The 21,652-nt window shown below is 46.8% G+C and overlaps 1 protein-coding gene across 1 annotated transcript in view; it reads left to right on the top strand.

Moving 5' to 3' along the window:
* The window catches only part of fam222aa (family with sequence similarity 222 member Aa), a 44,698-nt gene extending 24,991 nt beyond the window's left edge, over positions 1–19,707 (top strand). The window contains exons 2-3 of the mRNA XM_047591923.1: positions 719–861; positions 17,793–19,707. Of these exons, the coding sequence (XP_047447879.1) occupies positions 765–861; positions 17,793–19,264 (1,569 nt within the window). The 5' untranslated portion in view covers positions 719–764 and the 3' untranslated portion in view covers positions 19,265–19,707. The remainder of the gene's footprint in view (positions 1–718; positions 862–17,792) is intronic.
* The last annotated feature ends 1,945 nt before the right edge of the window (positions 19,708–21,652 follow it).

Here is a 21,652-nt window from a genome sequence, read left to right as displayed (position 1 = left end):
TTTGGGGGGAAAAGAGGGAGCGTAGAGCTGGAGATTTATGGCCTAGAGGGAGATTGATTAGTGCCGTCACTAGCCCTGATGTACGGTTGGCAGTCTCCCCCTCCCAACCCATCGCATTTGCTCACATACACACACGCGCACAAATTCAACCATACGGTTCAACACGCAGCTACACATACATCCAGACACCACTGCGTCCCCCAGGCCTTTCCTGACAGTCCCCCAGAGCTGTTGCATGTTAAGTTGTAGCAGACAGACTGCTGTTTTCTCAGCATTACCATTTTTTTTTTGCTGTCCATAGATAACGCCATCAATCACCACATACGCGCTGCCCTGGAAAGAATGTGTCTCGGTGTGCCTGCATTGCTACTTTCTTTGTGAGCCCGTGTTTGTTTTGAGGATAGTTTCATAGACAGGAGATGCGGTTGAATGGCTGTGTGAAAGTGCTGTTTGAAGCTGCAGAGTGACTGGCCTGGACTGTGCTCTGAACCCATGTCAACCGTGCTGCCCCAGTGCAGGTGTGTGTTTATCATTCAGCACACAGAGCTGAGAGGCAGGCAGCTGTAGGCATGCTTTCCCAATTAAATCCCGAGTGAGAAACCTAGCCCATCTAGCCCACAGCCAGCTCCTGCCGGCTATGGAGCTTTGACCTGACATCATCTTGTTTAACTCACTGAAATGTTCCTTCTCTTTCGTTGCTCTCTCTTCTCCGCTCCAGGTTGGCCGCAGAACTCCCCCGGCTGTAGTACTGTGCCCACCTCGCCATGCTGGCCTGTCTGCAGAGGAGGCAAAACCCTCCACCCCAGCACCCGGTGTGTGCCAGCAAGACCCTGGAGCCACCACAGGCGCTCGGACGGAAATGTAAGTTAACCAAGTGAGCGAGCCGAGGAGGTCAGCAGTTCACATCGCCCGAAGCTAAAGAATGAGAGAGTCCTGTGTTCGTCGTTTGTGTTCAACCTATCGGCCGTAGTAAATGATGGAAACGAGTAGTTAACCCTGAGCGTGAAGTGAAGGGAAATAGACTTTCCAGTTTTTATTGTTGTTGCTGCGCTCGCTCGCTACTCTGAGGAATTCTAAACAGTTTAATTCGCTTTGCACTTAGACCTTGGATTGCCATGTTGTTTGGCTACTTATTGTGAGGGAGGCTGTTTAGCTGTGCTGATTGTGCAGTCGTGGCAACAGGGCCGAGCAGACAGTGTTTAACGTGCCTCACTGGCCCTGGGTGACCCTGAGGGTCTGTAAACATTTACAGTGTCTGGCCCTGGCCGTGCCGGCCGCATGTAAAGTGTGACAGCTGCTCTGTTTGCTCCCCGAGCACCACCCTCTGTCCACTCACAAAATGGTGTAAAGGGACACAGATGAGCCAGGGTTGAAAACTGTTACAGAGCCGGCGAAACTAGCTCGAACCAGTTCAGGGACAGAGAGATCTGAGACAGTCGGGCATCTGGAAGGTGGATGTCTACCTGACTTTGTAAGGGTTTCGGATAAGCTTTTTTTTTCTGCGGAGTGGAAGAAAGGTCTTTCCTCCTTATTGAGCGCTCCCCGACTCTTTAGTGGTGTTTGTTTACATGGCAGGCCTACAAGCTACCTCGGTGTGATTAAAAGCGCTGGCGGATGTGAAAGCAGGGGAGCACCAACCTAGCTGTTTTTACCTAAGCTTACAGGGGCTTAGCGGGAATAGCAGGGTCTGTGCTTTTTCATCTGTGGAACATTGTATGAGGCATGTAACCAGCCCAGCTTTAAAGAGAGACTCAGGTACGGGTAAAGAAATGAAGCGCTCCCCCCCCAAAGTCTTTCTCATCTCCTCGCCGGCCAATTAGCTACATCTCAGCTCAGCATCACACCCCAATTACCTCCAACGGAGGAGAGAAAAGTCATCAACAACAAGGTGACTGTGTGCTACCTCGGCCCTCAGATCTGGAGTTCTTTACGCCGGCCGGTGTGGAGGTTTCACAGGGAACAAGAGGAGCAAGAGAGCTAAACAGAGCGCTGGGCGCTTTTGTGAGGGGTGGCTCTTTAGCCGAGTTGGATCCAGCCATGCTCGCTAATGAGGTTTCAGTGAAAGGTGAAGTGAACAGGGCAAAATGAGAAATTGTGCAAAATGAAATTAGTGAAAGTAAAGATGGAGACGATGGAGCAAAATGGAAGGGAACCCTCGGCGTTGGTCTTAATCGATTGCCTGCTTCCAATTTCGCAGGATTAGCCCACTTCCTCTCAAGGTCCTTTATTGAGGAGCAGCCAGTAGGAGTCAGGACTCAAATCAATAGAGAAAAAGAACAGTCTCCAGTCTTCCCTGTGCCCTCCCCCCTTACCGACCCCCTCTCCGTCTCTGCCTCTCCCCTACTTTTCCACCTGTTAAACCCTTTGATTGAAGGACTACCACAGCGACTGACTTGAGGTTCATAATGAGGATGTTTGAACATAATAGCCTCCTTTCTGCCCTCGGATGGGAGGGGAGCAAGTGTTGGATTTCCTACCACTGTGCAGCACTTGGCCTCAATAAGGCAATTGTTCGTCCAGGCCCAGAAGCAGCGCGGGGAAAGCAGACAGTGGGTCTGGCTGCAGAAGTGGGCGCACTCAGGTCACCATGCTGAGCAGGTCCCCATGACTGATTGGTCATGGCCCAGTTTGCGCCGTAATGGAAGGGAGTCGCGGGTAAGGTGACCTGGGTTCTCAACGGGAGGCTGAATGCAAGAATACACCTTCCATATATATGGAGTGAGTGGGTGCACAGGAGGGAGGTTACCTACCGGCGAGGTAGAGGTGAGCTGTGCCCATTTGCATCGGCCGCGTATGCGAGGACAACACAGAGCAGCTGGGATGAGAGGGCAAGGAGGGTATTCGAAAAAGCCCCTGCATGCAGATGCTGAGTGGCTGCACAGTTCATTGATGCGACTCCCATTAAAAATCCCTCATACCCTCAATAAAAAAGGACTTAACTGGCTCTACCATCAGCTGGAAGCGTTCAGATCGGCTCGCCAGACAATCAATTTCCCCCAAGCGCACAGAGCTTAGCAGGAGGAACGGGAGGCGGAGAGCGGGATGTTTCCATTATCACAGCCCGCTCTGTGTCTGGGCCTGGGAGGGTGGGGTGAGGTACTGTAGAGCGAGGGGGGCGCAGGGGAGAGGAAAGGAGGGAGCAGCAGAGGGAGATGGGGGAAAGACAGACAAGTGGAGAGGAGGGAGAGAAGCAGAACGGGAGACAGAGAAGCTGGCTTTTCAAAAAGCTATTGACCGCCTGCCCTTAAAAATATCATATTGGATTAGCCTCACAGGGGCAGCCTTTTGATATTTTTTTCTTTGGCCGTAGAATTAAAAGGAGTGCAGAGCATTACTTGAATTATAAATCATAGGCACTTGCTTTCACTGCGCCCAAATTCCACGCATATGTGGCTGCACTCTCCAGCGCCAGCCCCTGTCATTTTTAATTAAATCCCCCCTTATGGGTGACATTTGTAGCTTGCCCCCTCCTTCGTCCTCTCCTCCACGTCTCTCTACCACTGCCCTAGATGGAGACATGAAAGGCAGAGACGGCAGCGGAGCCAGGGCCTCTCATCGTGTTGTGCCCCAGAGAGAGGGCACCCATCCAGACAGATGAGAGAGAAAGGCCCTGCGGGGGGAGAGGAGTGAATGGATGCCACTGACCCCGGCCACCCTGGGCCAGTGGTGACCTCCGCCTCCGCCCATCCCTCTCCTTTATCGGTGTCCTCCGCCGTGGCTGGTGGAAGGGCTGGGGAGCAGGGGTGAACGTAAAAAAAGCCCTGCTCCTGGAGGGGAACGGGAGGTGGACCAGTCCGGTGATGAGTAACGCTGAGATGGCTGGACAGGAGGCGCAGCAGCCCCCGCCGCTGCCCTGCCTCCTCCCAGGCCCCAGACAGCAATTACTCTGCCACATGTCAGTGAAGGAATAACAGGTTCAGAATCCGTCCATTGACTGGTTGATGGGGGATATTGCAGTCTGGAGGGTTTCCAAAATAATCTCTTTTCAAATTTCAGCAGGTTCTCATTTGTTTATTCATCACTTAGCAGTTGCATTTGTGCCAGTATGACATTTTCTAAGAAGGCAATTGTCACCGTGTGTGTGCACATTTGCACATTTTATCCAAGGCTGCTTTAGATACTGTCTTGTTAACCACACAGCTCGCTGGCACCTCCCGTATTTGTCCTGTGATTGGATCAGACCTCGGGATAAAGCTGTTCAAGGTGTTCCTTGCGTCTCCGGCAAACCATATGCATGCATAGGAACCACATTACATTATGTTGAATGCAGTCGTCGGAAGAGTCCAATAGAGGAAATTGGTTGTCCCCGCAGTTAAATCCGTTCTCTGATCAACTAGTGCGCACACCAGAATCTGTCCCCAAATCTGCCTTGAAGCGGAGATGCACACATACGCGCAGGCACACCTGCAGACATAACCCTCCGTGACACCACCCAGGAGGCCTGGAGTGCCAATCAGCCAGGTGTACGTGAAAAATTCCCAGAAGGCCGGATATCCCAGGTTCATGCTATGTCAGGCCAGGTTCAGCCCTCCTCCAGCTTGATCGACAGAGACAACCTGGCCTTGTCACACACAGCCTTAGGACATGACATAGAGATTCACCTGGGGATTGTAGTTTTCCTAATAGCCCCGTGCCTGTGCTGGAAGAGCTGCCAGAGCCATTAGTTTGCTTTGCTTTTAGACACTTTCCTCCCTAAGCCGCGCCGCCATGGAGAGGGGAATATGCTCAGGTAATGACCTCCAGCCACCTCTCCTCCGCTGTTGTCGGAGGCAGCGCGAGACATAACAGCGGAATTAGCTGGCCATATCAAATCGCAGCACAATAATTCAGCGACTTCTATCTGGGGGAAGGAAAAAAAAGGAGAGGGAGCATTTTCCAGCTGAATATTTAAACATGGTCACCAGCAGCAGCGGCAGCAGCAGAAATAACAACCTTTACCCTGATTGCCTCAGTACCCTGGAGGTGGGGGGGCATAAAGTGGAACTAGGGGAAAAGGAATGGAGACGGCGAGGGAGAGCGAATCTGCATGCACTTGACCTTTTCCCACTGATTGAACTACCTCATTTCTAACTCCCATTTGGAATTCCACAGAGGACCCACGGAGACTGTCATTATTCCACAGTCTGCAGCAGGGGAGCAGAGGTCATGAGGTATTTTTCATGGTGAAAGGTGATTGATGGCTATCCATGGCTTTCATATCTCCTTCTAGATGCTTACTTATGCGTTTTCATTTCAGCGGATCTCCGGGTTTGCACGGCCACACGGAACGTGTCATTCATACTTTCGGCGCGCCGCTAGAGTCGTGTGCGAGTATTAAAATTGCAGTTTATTTCAGCAAACATGTGATATTTGCTGTACTAGGCTCTGGCACGGGGAGAATCATTTCCGGCTGGTGGCGTCCAACAGAGCCATGCCTTCCCTCTGCCCTCTGCCTTCTGCTGCAAGCACAGGGGGTGCAGCAGTCTTATTGCCTTGAGAGGTGAGCTCGAGGAAGAGGGATTGTAGTTTTGGTCTCAGCAGGACTTGGGTTCAAAAACAGGTTCCTTGTTCCAAAGCCTCCGAGCTGGCATTTGGGCATCCCAGGTGCAAGGCATTGACACCCTCTGTCTTGGCCTGCCAGAGAGTGGGGGCGGGTTGGAGGATGTGAGCAAGGGCACAGAGAGTGTTTGCAGTCCCTTGCTGTCCCACAGGAAATGATTGTGTCTTCGCTGAGCCATGCCCCACCGTCTGACCATGAGAGGCATTAGGGAGGTGTTACACGCTGGTGGCAAGATATTTAGGATTTTAGAGTGGTCTTCTCATTATGAAACTTAATATAAGAATGTAGCTTTGGTCCAAGATGCTGGAAGACAGAGTTTATTGTGTCGGGTCTACAATACTTTCTATCTGGTCACTACCCTTCAAATTATACAGACTGTAAGTTGAAAGCTTTTACGGAAATGTGTCCATATCTTACCTACCCATCAACTGAATTTTATTCAATTTTACAAAAGTCAAAAGTTAATTTTATTAAATTGACCAACGTAATTTAACTTCTCAATTTAATTGTACAGATATTGGTGAGCATGTTGTTGCAAATGGTCCTCTATACAGGGAGCAAATATAATTACAAAAACGCAAGATATATATAAAAAAACTTGTGAGCTATGTGTGAATAGATTCAAACCCGAGAGTCAGCAGCGATAGAGAGCGCTGTTTTGATCAGAACCTGTGATGAACTTTTAATACCATTACTGGCTTTGGTTTTTCAATCTACTCTAAAAGTGCAGAGGGTTTGGCAGAGGAAGCTGGAGTGGAGTGCAAACTGACCACAGCACAATGTTGAAATCATTGCTCCTGTGGGACATTTAACTGCAGATTCTGTGGTTTGCTCTTGAGGCTCATTCTCATGAAGGCCGTCTTTGCATGTACTGGTTATAGAAATGGTGAGTTTTATTTGCCATGTTCTAACTTCTGGGTAATGGTGTTTTTTTTGGTTTTTTTTGTTTTTTTTTGCGCTGACTTTTGGCCACAGATTCCCACCCATTTCCGCTGGTCCTCGAGTCCTTTGAACTTATTTCCAACAATCAAACTTCACTAACCCCAACCATAACCTGGAAGGACAAACTACAGACTTTATCTGGAAGCTCCATAAAAATGCATTCAGCCTAATTTTGAAAGTAGTTTTTGTCTTTTTTTTAGTTGTTGTTGCTAAGCAGTGGAGATGGTAATATGAAAGCAAATGACGAAGAGTCTGTCAGCCAGAGAAGAGCGATGTTAAACCCAAAACAATTCTCAGGGACAGAAAAGAGATCCACACAATCAATCCACAGTTTTCTGTTTCACCTCAGTCTCGTAGATGGATGAAGTGATGGTGTATTGCTTAAGAAACAGATCAGCTGTGAATAGTTGAAAATAGAGCACATTGATTCCGTTTTAAACTTTCCAAATCGTGCTTAATCTTACTGCAAACATACCAATCTCTCCTCTCCTCTCCTCTCCTCTCCTCTCCTCTCCTCTCCTCTCCTCTCCTCACCGCTGCAGCGGAGTGCCTTGTTGTCTGTGCGGTGTTAAATATTAATTGGGAATCAGTGGAGGACTTGTCTCCTAAATGATAGAACAGAAGGGCCCAGGCTTGCCTGAGGCAGCCTGCAGGCGCCTTTCTTCTTCCATTTACCTGCAGGCCTGCGCACCAGCACTTCCTCCGGTCTGACAGGCCTGCCCAGGCGCCTCCAGCCTCCCCTCATCTCTCTTGCTTTTTTCCCTCCCTCTTTGCTCTCTGCGCTGGTTCCTTTTCTTATCTCTGTGTGCCTTTACAATCTCTACCTCTGGGGTCTTTTACTCCAAACTGGTGTGTGTGTGTTTGTGTTGCTGTGTGATGCGTCCATTTGAGTTTGTGCATAACTGCGAATGCTGCTGGCTCTTGGCTGTACTTGTAGCCCTTTGAGAAAATAGTGTCACAGTGTGGCATATTCTCTTAAAGACAGGACAAGGAGGGCTTGACATAAATCTTTCAGGTCAGGGTTTTAGCCTGTTGTGTTTTTGTTTTTTTTCCTGGCTTCGTGGTGTTCTGCGCTGCTCTCTGCCTCATCACCGGAAGGTTTAATCTCAGTTTCCTCTTCCTGATGTTTCCCCATAACTGCCTCACAGTGACTTGCTTTGTTCCTCACTATCGACTTTGTCATCTGGAGAGATGTACCAAGACAAAACAACTGGCACCGGCTGCTTCTTTGTTGCACTGGCTAGCTCTCACTCGCGGATAACGCTTCTGGATGGAGTTAATTAAGCTGCCGAGTGTTGTTTTGGAAACTCAACCAGTCCAACCTGATGTTTTATTTTCTGCCTGCATCTTCATCGGAGCACAGCTTTTCGCAAGGTTCACAGAGGGAGCGTCTCGGAGTTGCTCGTCTGAATGTAAAATGCAAGGACCTAGGGAAAGAGGAGAGGGCAGCAGAGAGGCAGAGATATAAATGGAGGAGAGTAGGAGGTGGGGATGACTTTGATGCCATAGGAATGAGTTCACAGGCTCATGAGCACAAGCCTAATCGCACATGACAATATCGGCTGGTGTGCCAGTCGCAACGCATAACCACCCCACTGCTTGTGCTGACTCGGGGTATTTGCTGATAAAGCTCTGCTTTCTAGACCATGCTGTATGCACAATGAGGGTGGCCCAGGCAGGCCTGAGGGCTGGCTCATCACAGACAGCCCACAAACCAGGGGCTAGATCTCCCCCCCCCCATCTATACAGAACTGCTCTCCACTAAGCCCTTTGGCGGGACTTGATTATTAAGCAGACAGCAATTTTGCAATGAAGATGGTTGTTTTTTCCATTTATAATCCATTAGGTGGCCCATCTAGGGCCATAAATTATTGCAAATGGAGAGAGCCTGGCGAAACTTATGTCTGAAATGAGGCCGTGGCTGCGAGGAGCTCTGTTCGGAGCGTGAAATATTCAGGGTTGATATTTTTCTATTGAAATGCCTTTTTTTTTTCGTCATGGGAACAAACATGGCGCTTGCTCCTCCTGTAAGAGCTTTTTGTGTATGAAGTGCAGCGTATAGCGTGAGGTAAACATGTTGCCCTAGTTTACGTGTTTGTTTGGACCACGGGTGTCCTACAAAAGGCCTGACATGGCTGCTGCTGGCCCGCATTCCTCAGTGGCTCAAAGAGGACATAATCTACCAACTGGTGTTGTGTTTGCCAGACACTCAGCTAGATCATCAGTAATTAACAGGCGCACTGATCTCTTCTGAATGAGAGGGCTATGCTCTGCTCTGTTTTGATCGCTTTCATGCAAAACATAACATATAACAGGTGCCTGCCTATATATATGCGAGCTTCTGCAAACATTGAAAGACTGGGTCGCTTTCAGGAGATAAATGAATTCCAGCGGGGCTGATAGGATGCCACCTGTGAAACAAGTGCGGTTGTGAAATTTCCTCACCACTAATCAGTCCATAGTCTACTGCCAGTGGTATTATAACAAAGTGGAAGTGATTGGGAGTGAATAGGAGTATCGGGTCACGTAAATTGACAGAGCAGGGTCAGTGGACGCTGAGGCACGTAAATCGCCACAGAGGTCGCCAACTTTCTGCAGAGTCAATCGCTACAGACCTACAAACTTCATGTGGCCTTCAGATGAGCTCAAGAACTGTATGTAGAGAGTTTCAAATGGATTTGGAATGGATTGCCATGGCTGAGCAGCTGTATCCAAGCCAAACATCACCAAATGCAAAGCACAAAGCATCGGATGCAGTGGTGTAAAGCACCACCATTGGACTCTAGAGCAGTGGTGACAAATCACGCTTCTCCATCTGGCAATCTGATGGACCGATCTGGGTTTGGCGGTTACCGGGACAACGCTAGTTGTCTGACTGAATTGTGCCAAGTGTGAAGTTCGGTTCGATTATGGTTTGGGGTTAAGCGAGTTTGGTGAGGAAGAACTTGACTGGCCTGCACAGAATCCTGACCTCAACCCATTGGAATACCTTCGGGATGAATTAGATGAAGACTGCGCGCCAGGCCTTCTCGTCCAACATCACTATCTGACCTCACGAATGCACTTCTGGAAGAATGGTCAAAAATTCCCATAAACGCACTCCTTAACCTGATGGGAAGCCTTCCCAGAAGAGTTAAAGCTGTTATAGCTGCAAAGTGTGGGCAGATGTTATATGAAACCCTATGGATTAAGAACGGGATGTCACTTAAGTTCACACGCGGGTGAAGGCAGGTGAGCGAATACTTTTGGCATCATAGCGCATGTCCTTATAGGTAATGCTGATGGTGTTTTAATTCCCTTAAGAGGTGGGGGGGTTTGCTCTGGTGCTGCCAGTATTGTTAATGGGGCAGGAATGCAGGACGAGTGCTTTCCCACGCTGTTAGTTTTCTTCTGCTGGGTGCGTTTGAGATGAGGCTCTGGGCTGGCTAGGCTCTGCTAATGCAGCCAGAGTGCAGACAAATGGAAAGTGACACTTGTGTGTGTAGAATGGTATTTGTGGTGACGCTTTGACTACAGATAATAAAGTGTTCGCCCTGAGGTGATTTCGCCCGGCAAGCACCCCAGATGAAACTCACTTACTCAGAGAGGGAGACAGAAGAGACAGAGATGGGGATGAAGAGATGGAACGGGGGATGACGAGACAGAAGGGGGGAGACTGAAGCAATAGAAGAGCACAAATACATACAGAAAAGAGGTAGAATAAATGATACAGATTTTGTATATATTGTATATGATAAAAAAAAAATTAAGGATTCCAGAGACACGTAGAAAGGGATTCAACCATTTGTAATTTCAGTGCGTTAAGAGACAGACACAGAGTGGTGGATTTTAGAGGTCAGACTGAGATCTGTCTTTTCCAATGTGTCTGATTTTACATCATGTTTATTTTCCATATGCAGCAGCTATGCATCTTAGCATCCCAAATGTATATATTTATGCATTTTAAATGACATGTTATAGTTATTAAAGAGGAAGAATGTCAGGTTCACTGGGAGGGGAACATGTTTGAATTAGCTGTGTGTCTGTCTGCCAGGCCATGTGTACAGAGGAGTCCTTCAGGATCAATCAGTTCTCAGTAATTTCCCCTACAGCCCATAAAAGCCAGGTCTGTCTGGAAGGAGCATGAGGCTGCCACATCAAACCAGCTAATTAATTTTCATAGCTGATTCAGTAACATCTGGCTTTGGAGATAAATTCTAACGAGAAAATGTAAACATGACAGTGTCCTGATGCCATAATATTTCACATTTCTTGGGTAGAAACCTTTAGGATAGGAACCCAATTAGCAGCTTTGATTGGGCACATTGTCCTCCATCACATTATACACATAGAAGAATTATATTAACAGACAAACTCTTTGTGCAGAAAGTGAAAGTGATCGTGTTTTTTTCTGCTGCCCTGTCCCAGTGTTATCTGTACCTGCGGACCTTATCTCTGGCTCAGTGTACTGTATTAACCACACACGTGTACTGCTTCACTGCAGGCTAACTAAATGACCTCATGCTGCAGTCTCTAAGAGGAGGAAGCCCAAATTAGGTTCACAGTTTGGTATTTCTTCCATCTGCTAGTGCAGAAAATAGATAGATTAAATCTTGGATGAGATTGGTTTTAATGAAATGAAGATTAGATTTGGGAGTTTTTTTTTCCCTTTTTTTTCAAAATCTATTTTAATGATTAAATCCATTTTTGACATTGTGCCATTTCTGTATGCCTGCGAAGGATCCGTGTGCAGATTGCTTCAATGTTCTCATTATCCTCTTTGCCATTCGGGAAACATGTTTGCAGTTTAAAAAGCCCAATATGTGATGCAGCATGGCGTGCCCTGCTGAATAATGTTGTCTAACTACTGCTCTTATTAACACGGTGGTTCATTTGATTACTTGTGTTGTTTCTTCTCTCTGTGCGATGCTCGATTCAAAAGTACCAGTAATTGTGAAAAATAACTTTCACAGTCTTCATTTAATATTTGTTATGTTGATTTTTTTTTTTTATTGTATTAAAACTGTTATTTTAAAAAAAAAATCACAAAAATTGTGGAGGAGACAGACAGCTGAGCGGAGGACGCATTTTTGTTTCCACCGTCTTACAATATGCATTTGTTTGATGATTACAATGACACGAGCAGACGCTGAATTCAGACGGCTCTATCCTCTGAGAAATCATTGCTGTTTGATTTTTATCTTTGCAATTATAGATAGCGGAGGCCTGACAAATAATTGCCTTGATTATTGTCTCTCGTTGTTGTTGCACAGAAAATCAACCTTGAGATGAACAGAGGCAGATGAGTGTTCCTAAAAATGGCTTTTCTGATATCAAGCAAGCAGCAGGGTTTCCTTTCCCCTCATGTGTACTTGAATTGATTAGTACTTTGGCTGAGGGCATATTCAACATGTCTGCCCCCTGCGAGGCTGCTCTACCCTGTTGATCACTGGCTCATACATGTGCTTCCTCTGCTCTGTCTCTCCTCAGGAAGCTCCTGTGGGGCTCTGAGGCTTTGATTGACTGGCGGCTGAGTCCACGGGACGCCTCTATTATTATCATCTCTACCTCGGCAGAGGGGTGGGGGGCTGTGTCCAGGGGGTCTGGCCGACAGCCCCTGCTTTGTGTGCCCGATAGTCAATTAGAGGCAGCGCGCTGCCAGAGACGAGTGGGATGCAGGGTTAATTGCAGAGGACCAAACAGCTGGCTCTATCAGGGCCCATTGTGTTTGCAGCAGTTGTCACGGCAATTGAGGCCTGGCTGTAATCGCTGACTAATCAGCCCTGTGCCAGATGACACCTCCATTAGCACAAGGCAGGTATTGTTCAGGATGTGAGGCTGCCTCTGGCTTCCCCCTGTATGCCCATCCTTTTGCAGCAGGCTAATGGAGGTGGGGAGAGGATGTCATAGACCCTGATCCTATCTGCTCAGAGCCAAACAATAGCCACAGGTCAAGGGTTCCTTCAAGGGACAATGCCGTTCAGTCTTCCCTCTCGAGTCAGGTCAAACTTTTTTCCAAGCCGAAGGATTCTTGATGCGAAGTATGCGAAAACTGCTTCAGCCCTGAATTATTAATTTGAATAAATTCATTGCGGTGAGGTTAAGGGAAAACTGTCCATTAGCCGTGACCCGCACTATACGAGTTGCCCAGTGGTCTAAAACTCATAGCACATAAGTGAAGAATGCACAAGAATCTTTTGTTGCACTTTCCAAAGCAAAAAAAAAAAGTCAAGTAGCGTGGAAAAAAAAGAGACCCGGTCCCCTGGTTCCACGGTGGTTGAAAGGAACACGAGAGCAGTGCGGACTCGTACTCATTTAATAGCGTCTGCCTTCCTCGGGAAAATGGCTCCCAGTGAGTGTTGTGTAGCGTCGCTGAACGGAAATTGACCCCTTGTTTTCTTTTATCCTCGTGGTAATCTCTGTGCCTGTTGTTTGCCCTAACCTCATCACAGACTGCTCTGTTTGTTTTTGCCAAAGTTAATGTGTATTACACACTCGCTGTTCTGTGAAAACTTAATTGCAGTTGAGCCAAACGGTCCTCTCCCTTCATCTAAACAAGCACTCTTCTCCCCTGCTCACAAACGTACGTGGTCGGAGAGGATCAAAGCGTGCGGTAAGTAGGGATACAGGCCTGCAGGAGTGAGTGAGAAAACGCTGAGAGCTTTTTGATGTGTTGGAGCATTTTCTCCACTAATAAGAAGAAACTTCTCCGACCTGCTCATGATTTTCGAACACTTGGAACACTAATAAATGGGAGCAAGGGCATTTCAGGCAGTTCTCTAAGACTGTTTCCTCTGCTTATTCATTTAAACCTCTAATTAAAATGCAAAGCATTCTCATGGTCCTCTGGATTTGGTGCTGCACTCTTGCACAGCCTCTGACTCCCTATCTCACTTCCCTTTTTCTCCACTCCCCTGCTTCCTCCCCCCTTTCCACCTCACCTAACTCCCTGCTCTCATACTCTCTCTGTCTGCCTTTGCTTCTTGTGATCAACACAATTTGACCTCTCACTTGGAAGAAGTGCACAGACTTTAATGGATTTTTTACAGTCTAATCTAACCAGTTCCCTCTTTATTGCTGTTTTGTACCCAGTGGACCTCATCTTTACCAGCCCTCCCCCCACCCCCACCGCTGCCTTTCCACCCTCACACCAAGAAAATTGGTTCATCAGAATTCAAAATGTACTGCTTGCTAATTAAAGGAGTGTTAATTGAGTGTTCAAAATTGGGTACCCCCTTCACCGAAATGCACACAGACACACACGCACACACGCATTCATACACACAAGCACGCACGCAATCACGGTGACGGCACCGGGTACACCAAGGACGTTGCGCTTGGGGAGTTTCATGCCAATCAAAAATGGAGAGAATAGAGAGTGCCCATCCTCCAAGTGAAATGGGATTTCTAGATCATATCGTGGCCTACTGCGGCTCAGTCCGGCTCTGTGCTGCCATGTTATCCAATCCCTGCCTTGCTATCTCTGTCTGACCGCTGGAGAGTGTAACATTGCACAGATAGCCTCTCTCACCACGTGCGTCGTGCTAATGAGGGGTGGCATTTAGAGATGTGCTGCTCTGACACATGGGCATTGTGTGCCAGGCACTGGGTGATTAAGGACGAAGGTCAGCCCATTAATTGCCTCCCTGCCATCTCCGCTCCCTGGCGCGTGATCTCTCAGAACTAATGCATGTGTTTGCCTGAGCTTTTATCTAATCTCCATTGCAGTTCAATCATATGCTTGGTTTGTTTACATTCCTTTCATGCGAAACTTTTCTTCTTCTTTCTTGTTGTAAAAGCAGTGCTGGCTGCAGGTTTCCCCTGTTCATTTACCGTAAGCTGTTTCATGTGCTCGTGAATGCACATAGCCTCCTGCTCTCAGGAAGGGGAAAAAGCATATTCTTCCATCCCCAGGGGAAATAATTAATCCTTACAAGGCTGTCGCATGTTGAAATGAAGCGAGTGTGAAGCATTTAGCCCAGGAGGCACTGCAGGCTGTCGCCCGCACAGGCACCTGTTGTTGTCCCTGCCCTACATTTCATGAGAGCGCTGAGCAGAGGATAACAACATGCTCTACTGATGGCAAATGAGCAAATGAGACACACAACTGCAGATGCAGGTTTGTGTGCGCACACGCGTGTATGTGTGTGTGCACGCGTGTGCATCTGCGTATGCATATATGTACATATTTCTGTTTTTCTGCATTATGTTTGCATGCACAACTATGCTAAAGTGCATGCACAGGTGCAGGAAACCCCCTACCTTATGAGGAGATGAGGGCTCGCACAAAGGCAGTGCAGGCTCCCTCGGAGGGTGTTTATCAGCCAGCACCATCTGTATGCTGCTGTTCATAGCTATGATCTACTGCAGCCTAAACCAATAAGTCACAGAGCGCTAGCCTAAAAAGAGACTCTCTCTCCTTTAACCTCCGTGTCCTCACTTATAGACTTACTGCTCTGGAGGAGAAAGATGTGGAGGCCCTGCTCATCAAACACACACACACACACTGTGTGTATGGGTGTGTGTATGAGAGTGAAATATGCACTGGTTTGTGGCCATACTTACTGTAATCAACTTTGCTATAAAATTTATACCATGGAACTTTTTAAAGAGGAAGCGGGAATCAGAAGCATCCAGATGCTCATTTGCCTCCTCCTCCTCTTCTTCTTCCTTTATGCCTGTGGGTTCTAATAACCGGAAGCCTTTGTGGAGCTGAGATGGGTTTTGTAGGCCTGAAAGGCCTCTAATCCCTGTGGCCTGTGAAGTGTGAAACCCTTTGATGCCAGGTTGGTGTGCCAAAGGCTGTGCCTATTGACAAACAAGGGCCAAGCTGGGAAAAGACGGAGGGAGAGTGCTTTCTCCCCTCTCTCAGAAGAAATGCAGGCTCAGGCATGGAAAATATGGGCCCAGTCAGTGAGAAGGAATAGAATTAGCCACCCTTTAATGAATTCCCTGGCTGTTTTTATAGTTTTTTTTCCCCTCATGTGGCAGTAATTAGGTGGAATGATGGGCATATTGCAGCTGGGGGCTTGTAGGGGCGGCAGGGCACAGGCCCTTGATATGCCTGAAAGCCAAGTATCTCTCCTCATTTAGACCATGTGATGATCAAAGATGTTTTTTTGCCCTCATGTAAAGAAGATCAGAAAAAATGATGCCATTCCATTTGCATGTGGACCAGCAATATGCTTTGAAATGAACATGTTTTTCTCTTCTGAGCAAATGAAATAAGTCTTCTGTCAGTTTTCCACTGAAAGTCAGAACATCAAAGCAAATGGCACTGCTGTCACCAGGGAAGCAGGGCTTTGCCTCAGTAAGGTTGGTTAGATCTTAGATAGGCCGGCCTGGCGCACTCACTTCCCTATTAGGAAACCATCCTAGCTGATTAAAACTAAATCATTAATGCCAGTGTATTTTTTTTTTACCAATTTGGATTCAAATTTTAAGTAGGGTTTCTGATGTTTCTCAAGTGTTTTGTCTCTCAGATGAATAAACCCGACTGGAACCTGACTAGCTCTGGCACTGAATTTGTCTTAGAATACACACAGTGTCTCCCCCTCCACTGTTAAACTCCCAATTTATTTCTTTTATGATATGGATCTTGTAGATTTAATCATTTTCACAGTTGGAGACCCATAGGGTTGTTGAAATGAACTCCGCATGCTATCTGTAATGGGAGCAAAGAAATGAGAATTGTGACTACTTGACTGTGGAGTCTCTTTAAAATGATTTTGCAATCGGAAAGGAAATGGAGTGAGTCCTAGTCACAGGCTGCACCCTGCAGACTCCTTAGGTCGCCAGGACGTTTGCTGACGGCACAGTTATGGCAGTTAATTTTTGTGCGTTTTGTTAGCTTTTGCATAAAAATGTCATTTTTGAAGGGGTTGCAAGTCATTTGTGGCAGCTGATATATTGCTTGTAAATTGAGTTCTTTTCCCAGCCCCCCACCCTTTTTGTTGCACTGAGCTAAGTAGCCATGAAATTGCCTGAATAATGTCGTTTAAATCCAATCTCACCGCGGCCCCTCACCTCCGTGCCCAACCCCCAAACAATGACACATGGTGAGGTTCTTAGAAATTGCATTTTTCCTGTTTGCCACCTCAGTTCACAATGGCCAAGACTTGGTCCATTGAGCGAGGGCCATTGCCAGTCTCACTCACCACCTCCACTGGTGAATTGGATTTAGAATTGGAGTGGTTTCATGTTGCAAACAGCGCCAGGCATTTACATGTACGGTACATTTAAAGTGTGATGGTAGCGTGCATAGAGATATGTGCATTTTGTCTCTTCTGTCATGTCTGCATTGTTATTGTAAAACATAACAGTCTGCGTTAAATGCAGGCAAAGGCCAATGATTTGCTGCTCAGTGCTCATCATTAATGTATTTCATAGACGCACAAGGGCAGAGGCATGTCTCGTAGGGTTTGGGCTTATTTTATTTTATCTCTGTGTGCTTCTGTCTTTTTTGAAATGCTTTTCAAGCACACATTCATTGCGAAGCAAACTTTTATCCTTGGACCAAGTTTGCAAATAACATCACTTGAGTGTTCTTGACTTGGCTTCATTCTGACATACGTAGTTCACCTTAACCAGGCTAGTAATTCTCCATGGATGTTTAATTGGTTTTTGCGAGTGCCTCTCCATGTACTCCTGGACTGAATAAATGTGGAAATTCTGTGGCCAAGGGTAAGACCCAGTAAGTGATACCACTTATAAATCTCAAATGTGCCACTGCAATTAAACCAGCTTTTATCCCCTCCCCTTCATCCCTCCTTGCCTGCTATCCAAGGCTAACCCAATTCAATGCTAAAGAGAGTCCGAATTAATTTCACAATGCACTGATTTAACAGCGCCTAAGGTACCAGGCTTTGACAGAATGAGTTTTTAAAAAGATCCATTTGTCTAGGGATGAACTTCCACAGGAGAGTGTGAAAATGAGATGGAAAGAAAGCTCAAATGGAGGAGGGGAGTGGTGGAACATAAATGAATGCCAGGCCTCATTTATAATTTTCTGACTCTGTTTGGGTTGTGTGGCTTCTGTTTTCTTCTCGTGTTATTCACCTGCTCTTGTGTGACACTGACATCTTTCAGTCTGCTTTCGACGTTGTCACAGCACAGCTGCCGGATTTTTACTATTTCAGAATAATGGTGGTTCTTGCGAGCGATTGATTGATCTGGCTTTGTGAAGCTGCCACTCCTGTCATCTACTTTGATATGTCTGGAAATTAAACCCCACGTCTGCCGTTCCGTTCTGATACATGCAGCCATCTATGTTTTTTAAGATCTCATTTGTTCATTTCACTCATATTTTTTTCTCCTCTTGTTTGTCTTGCAGGTGAACTGGTGGTGCCCACACATACCCCACGCTACCCCACCGCGGCAGAACTTGATGCCTACGCTCAGAAGACAGCCAATAACCCACTGTCCATCAAGATCTTCCCCACAAACATCAGGGTTCCCCAGCACAAGCACCTTAACAGGACTGTGAATGGATATGATACCACGGGGCAACGCTACAGTCCCTACCCACATATTCACACAGGGGGCTACCATGGCCTTCTTGCCATTGTCAAGGCCTCCTCGTCATCGTCATCGTTATCAACATCCACCTTCATCCCCTCGAAAGGTGTTCTCAAGAACTCAGAAGGCAGACGGACTAAGCTCTCTCCAGCCCACATAGCTGTTGCCCCATATCCACCTCCTAGTAGTAGCACTTTAGCCAGTGGCCACGGACAAATGGTATACCACACTGGGCCCTCAAAGCCTCCGGAAGGCCCCGGACTGTCAGTTCCTCCAAACGTCACTGTAGCTGGCTCAGTGATTCCTGTAACCGGGGGCCGAGGCCTGGCCCTGCCCGCACAGTCCAACCTCCCTTCCATCCAGAGCATCATCTATCAGATCAACCAGCACTGCCAGGCCCAGGCTCTGCAGCAGGTGTGTCAGGGGGCCGCCACAGCGCCCTCGAATTCCAGCCCCTCCAAGCAGGGCACAGCTGTCATGGGGGTCTCTTCTAGCTCCTCAGGTGGAGGCTACGTGGTAGGAATGGGTCCCCAGGCTAACATGGTGTACACGGGGCCTGGGCTGCCGGCTCAGACTGCAGACGCGATTAAGACTGGTGTTTACGCAGACGGCATGGACTACATCCTTTGGCAGAAACAGCAACAGCAACAACAGCAGCAACAGCAGCAGCAACAGGCCGTGCTCCGCATGTACAGTGGGGGCAGCGGCGGAGGGGGCGCCATCAGCAAGTCCCCCGAGACTTGCGTTCCGGGGGGAGGGATTATGGCGGCCCAAATGTCCTCCTCTTCTTCTAGGCCGTACCACCTGACAGCGAGCGCCAGCGGAGGAGGCGGGCTGGACAAAGTCAGCTCTTCACCTTTGAACTGCGTGGGGATGCACGGAAATTTCTCAGTGGGTCAATACTTTGCACCGCCATGGAACAGTGTGCTGGTGACACCTGACAGTGACTGCTACAACCCCCAGGAGCTTTTGGGCACCTCCACAGGAGGCCCGGCCACGGGGCACAGAGAGATGGGCTACCCTCACCACCATCATCACTACCACCACCATCACCACCACCACCCCGCTATAGACAGCGGGGGAGGTTTGTGCTGCAGCCTGCCCAGCAAGAGCATGTGCAATACATCAGTGCTGAGCAGCAGCTTGCAGTCCCTGGAGTACCTGATCAACGACATCCACCCACCCTGCATCAAGGAGCAGATGCTTGGCAAAGGCTACGAGACTGTGTCTGTGCCACGTCTCTTGGACCACCAGCATGCACACATCCGCCTCCCTGTTTACAGATAGAGGAGGAGGAAGAGGAGGGAAAGAATCAAGAGTTGTGAATTTTGTGAAGAAAATCAAAGTTATAGAACAGAGGTGTTTTGGGGTTGCCGAGTCGTTGCAAGTGCCACTGCTTTAACTAGTGTGGGAGCTTAGAGAAGAGCAGTTGTCGTGCTGTGTGACCCTACGTTTGGTGGTTCCGAGGCGGGCTACGGGAATCCCAAATACAAAAGGCAGTAGCGAATGCCAGTGGGAAAGAAAAGGGATTTCAAGATTCTCCTGATGTTCCATTGTGTGGTTTGCCAATAGGATTTTGGATTGATAGATTTCATTTTTATTCTTAAATTTATTCTTATTTTTCTTTGTCATTTTTCTTGCCTGAATCTGTTTTTATGAGAATCATAGTTTGACATGAAGTGCATACGCCACTTGCCCCCCCCCCCCCCCCCCCCCCCCCCCCCCCCCCCCCCCCCCCCACCCCCACCACCACCCACCACCCCCACCCCCTTCCTCCCCACACACACACAGATAAAAAAGGATGAAGCTACTGCGTAGGTTGTCACTGAAAATGGTCTTAAAAGACCAACGTTTAGGGCTGCTCAGAAAATCCAAAACTCTGTAACGGGACACACAAACACGTACACATTCAAAATGTACTGACAAATGAGAAGAATATGATTATGAGCTCGGGTGTTATGTACAAGGATCATAAGGTTGAATTAAAAGGATAGTACAATATTAGCTATTATTGCTGTTATAATTGATACATAAATTGCACTGCTTGAATTTTGTTAACTTTGAAGTTTGGAATTGGGTAGTTTGGATATGATATATTTAAGAAACTTGAAAAACTTGAACCTATTTTTTGTTGTTTGATATATTTGTAGGTATATTATATGTATTGGCTGCTATGGGGAAAAGTGTCTCAGATGTTTTTTTTGTTTGTTTGTTTCTTTGTTGTTGTTTTTTTCCATTTTATTATTTTCCACTTTTGTTTTTATGATTTAATAATTCCTCCTCAAGCTGATGTGCAGTCTCTTATGTCCTGGTGTGAGGCATAGCTGCTGCTTTGGTTCTGTAAGGACCCGGCCGGAGAGCTCTTTTTTTTTTTTTTTTTTTTTTTTTCCTAACCAACACTGGAATCTACAATAAATCTTGAAATACTTATTTAAAAAGAAAATGTTGCAAAAAAAAAAAAAAAAAATACAAGAAAAAGAAATGTTACAATGAAGAATGTGATTGGGAGGTTATCTGCATAACCTTACATGTATGTTAATGCGTGTATGTGGCCGAGTGCATGCGCGTGTGTGCATTTTAGTTTGTGTTCTTCAAAATCCTCAGACTTTTAATTGTGTTATTACAAGATTTCTATCACCAAGACTGAAAGACTCACCAGTCCCATCAACATTATATCTGAGTAATGTACCGGAGATCAGTTGCAAATGTGGCTCCGGTTTATTGGAGGCTTTAGATTTTCTGTGGAGCTCGAGCGTAGATCAAGTTCTCACGTGACTCCTGTATAACTGTAGTTACAGCGCAACGGCCTCTTCATCCTTCAGGTGTTATCATAATGACGGGAATTGGTGGAAACAGATGGAGATCGTGTTTTTTTTGGGGTAATGTTCACCCCTAATCCTGCAAACAAACAAAAAAACAAAAAAAACAAAAAAACAAAATGAAAACAATCATACCCTGTCCTCTGGTGTCAGATGAAATGAGACGAAGCTCACTGCTTTTCCTTGTCCATTTCAGCCCCTGGTTGGGATGCGTTTAGCACGGACCAGTCTTAACTTGATGATTCAGAGCAGTGAAATATTTATTATGACTGTGAGATTCCCTTGAATGTACTGCACTTAAATTACTGCGATGTTTTATTGCCTTGTGGGACTCAAGTGAAAGAGAAAAATTGGATCAGTGCAGCAGTCCTCTGGTCTTAAATTAGCATTTCTTTTGTCAGTCAAATTTCAATGGTAAATTGAATTTATTAACTGGAGAGAAAGCGAGAGAACACAAGCTTTGTTGTGGGGAAATACTGGCATCAGTCTAGATTTATGAAGTGCAATTATTATGACTGTATTAACATTTTTTTCTCTGAGCTTACACCAAAAAAAAAAATGTAAACTACAGTTGTCAATACATTCCCAATGTACCACATCCCTAATCCTTATCCATTTTTGTTTTGAGGTGTAAAATAAATTTCTTTTAAGAATATATTCAGAAGCCACATCTCGGCTTTGAAGTCTGTGATTATTTTTTTTAATATACCATGTCCTCTAGGAGTCAGTGGCAAGTTGGGTCCTTGTCTCAGCCGCTCTGTGAGATCCAGAGAGGAGTGCGATGTACTGTAGCTCTAAGATGCCGACAAGCGAGAAAATCTAGTACATTTAACTGTTCAACCTTTAAGTGTTTACA

The sequence above is a fragment of the Mugil cephalus genome, chromosome 8, assembly GCF_022458985.1.
Source record: "Mugil cephalus isolate CIBA_MC_2020 chromosome 8, CIBA_Mcephalus_1.1, whole genome shotgun sequence".
Classification (NCBI taxonomy): Eukaryota; Metazoa; Chordata; class Actinopteri; order Mugiliformes; family Mugilidae; genus Mugil; species Mugil cephalus.
This window is presented reverse-complemented; position numbering and strand designations above follow the sequence as displayed.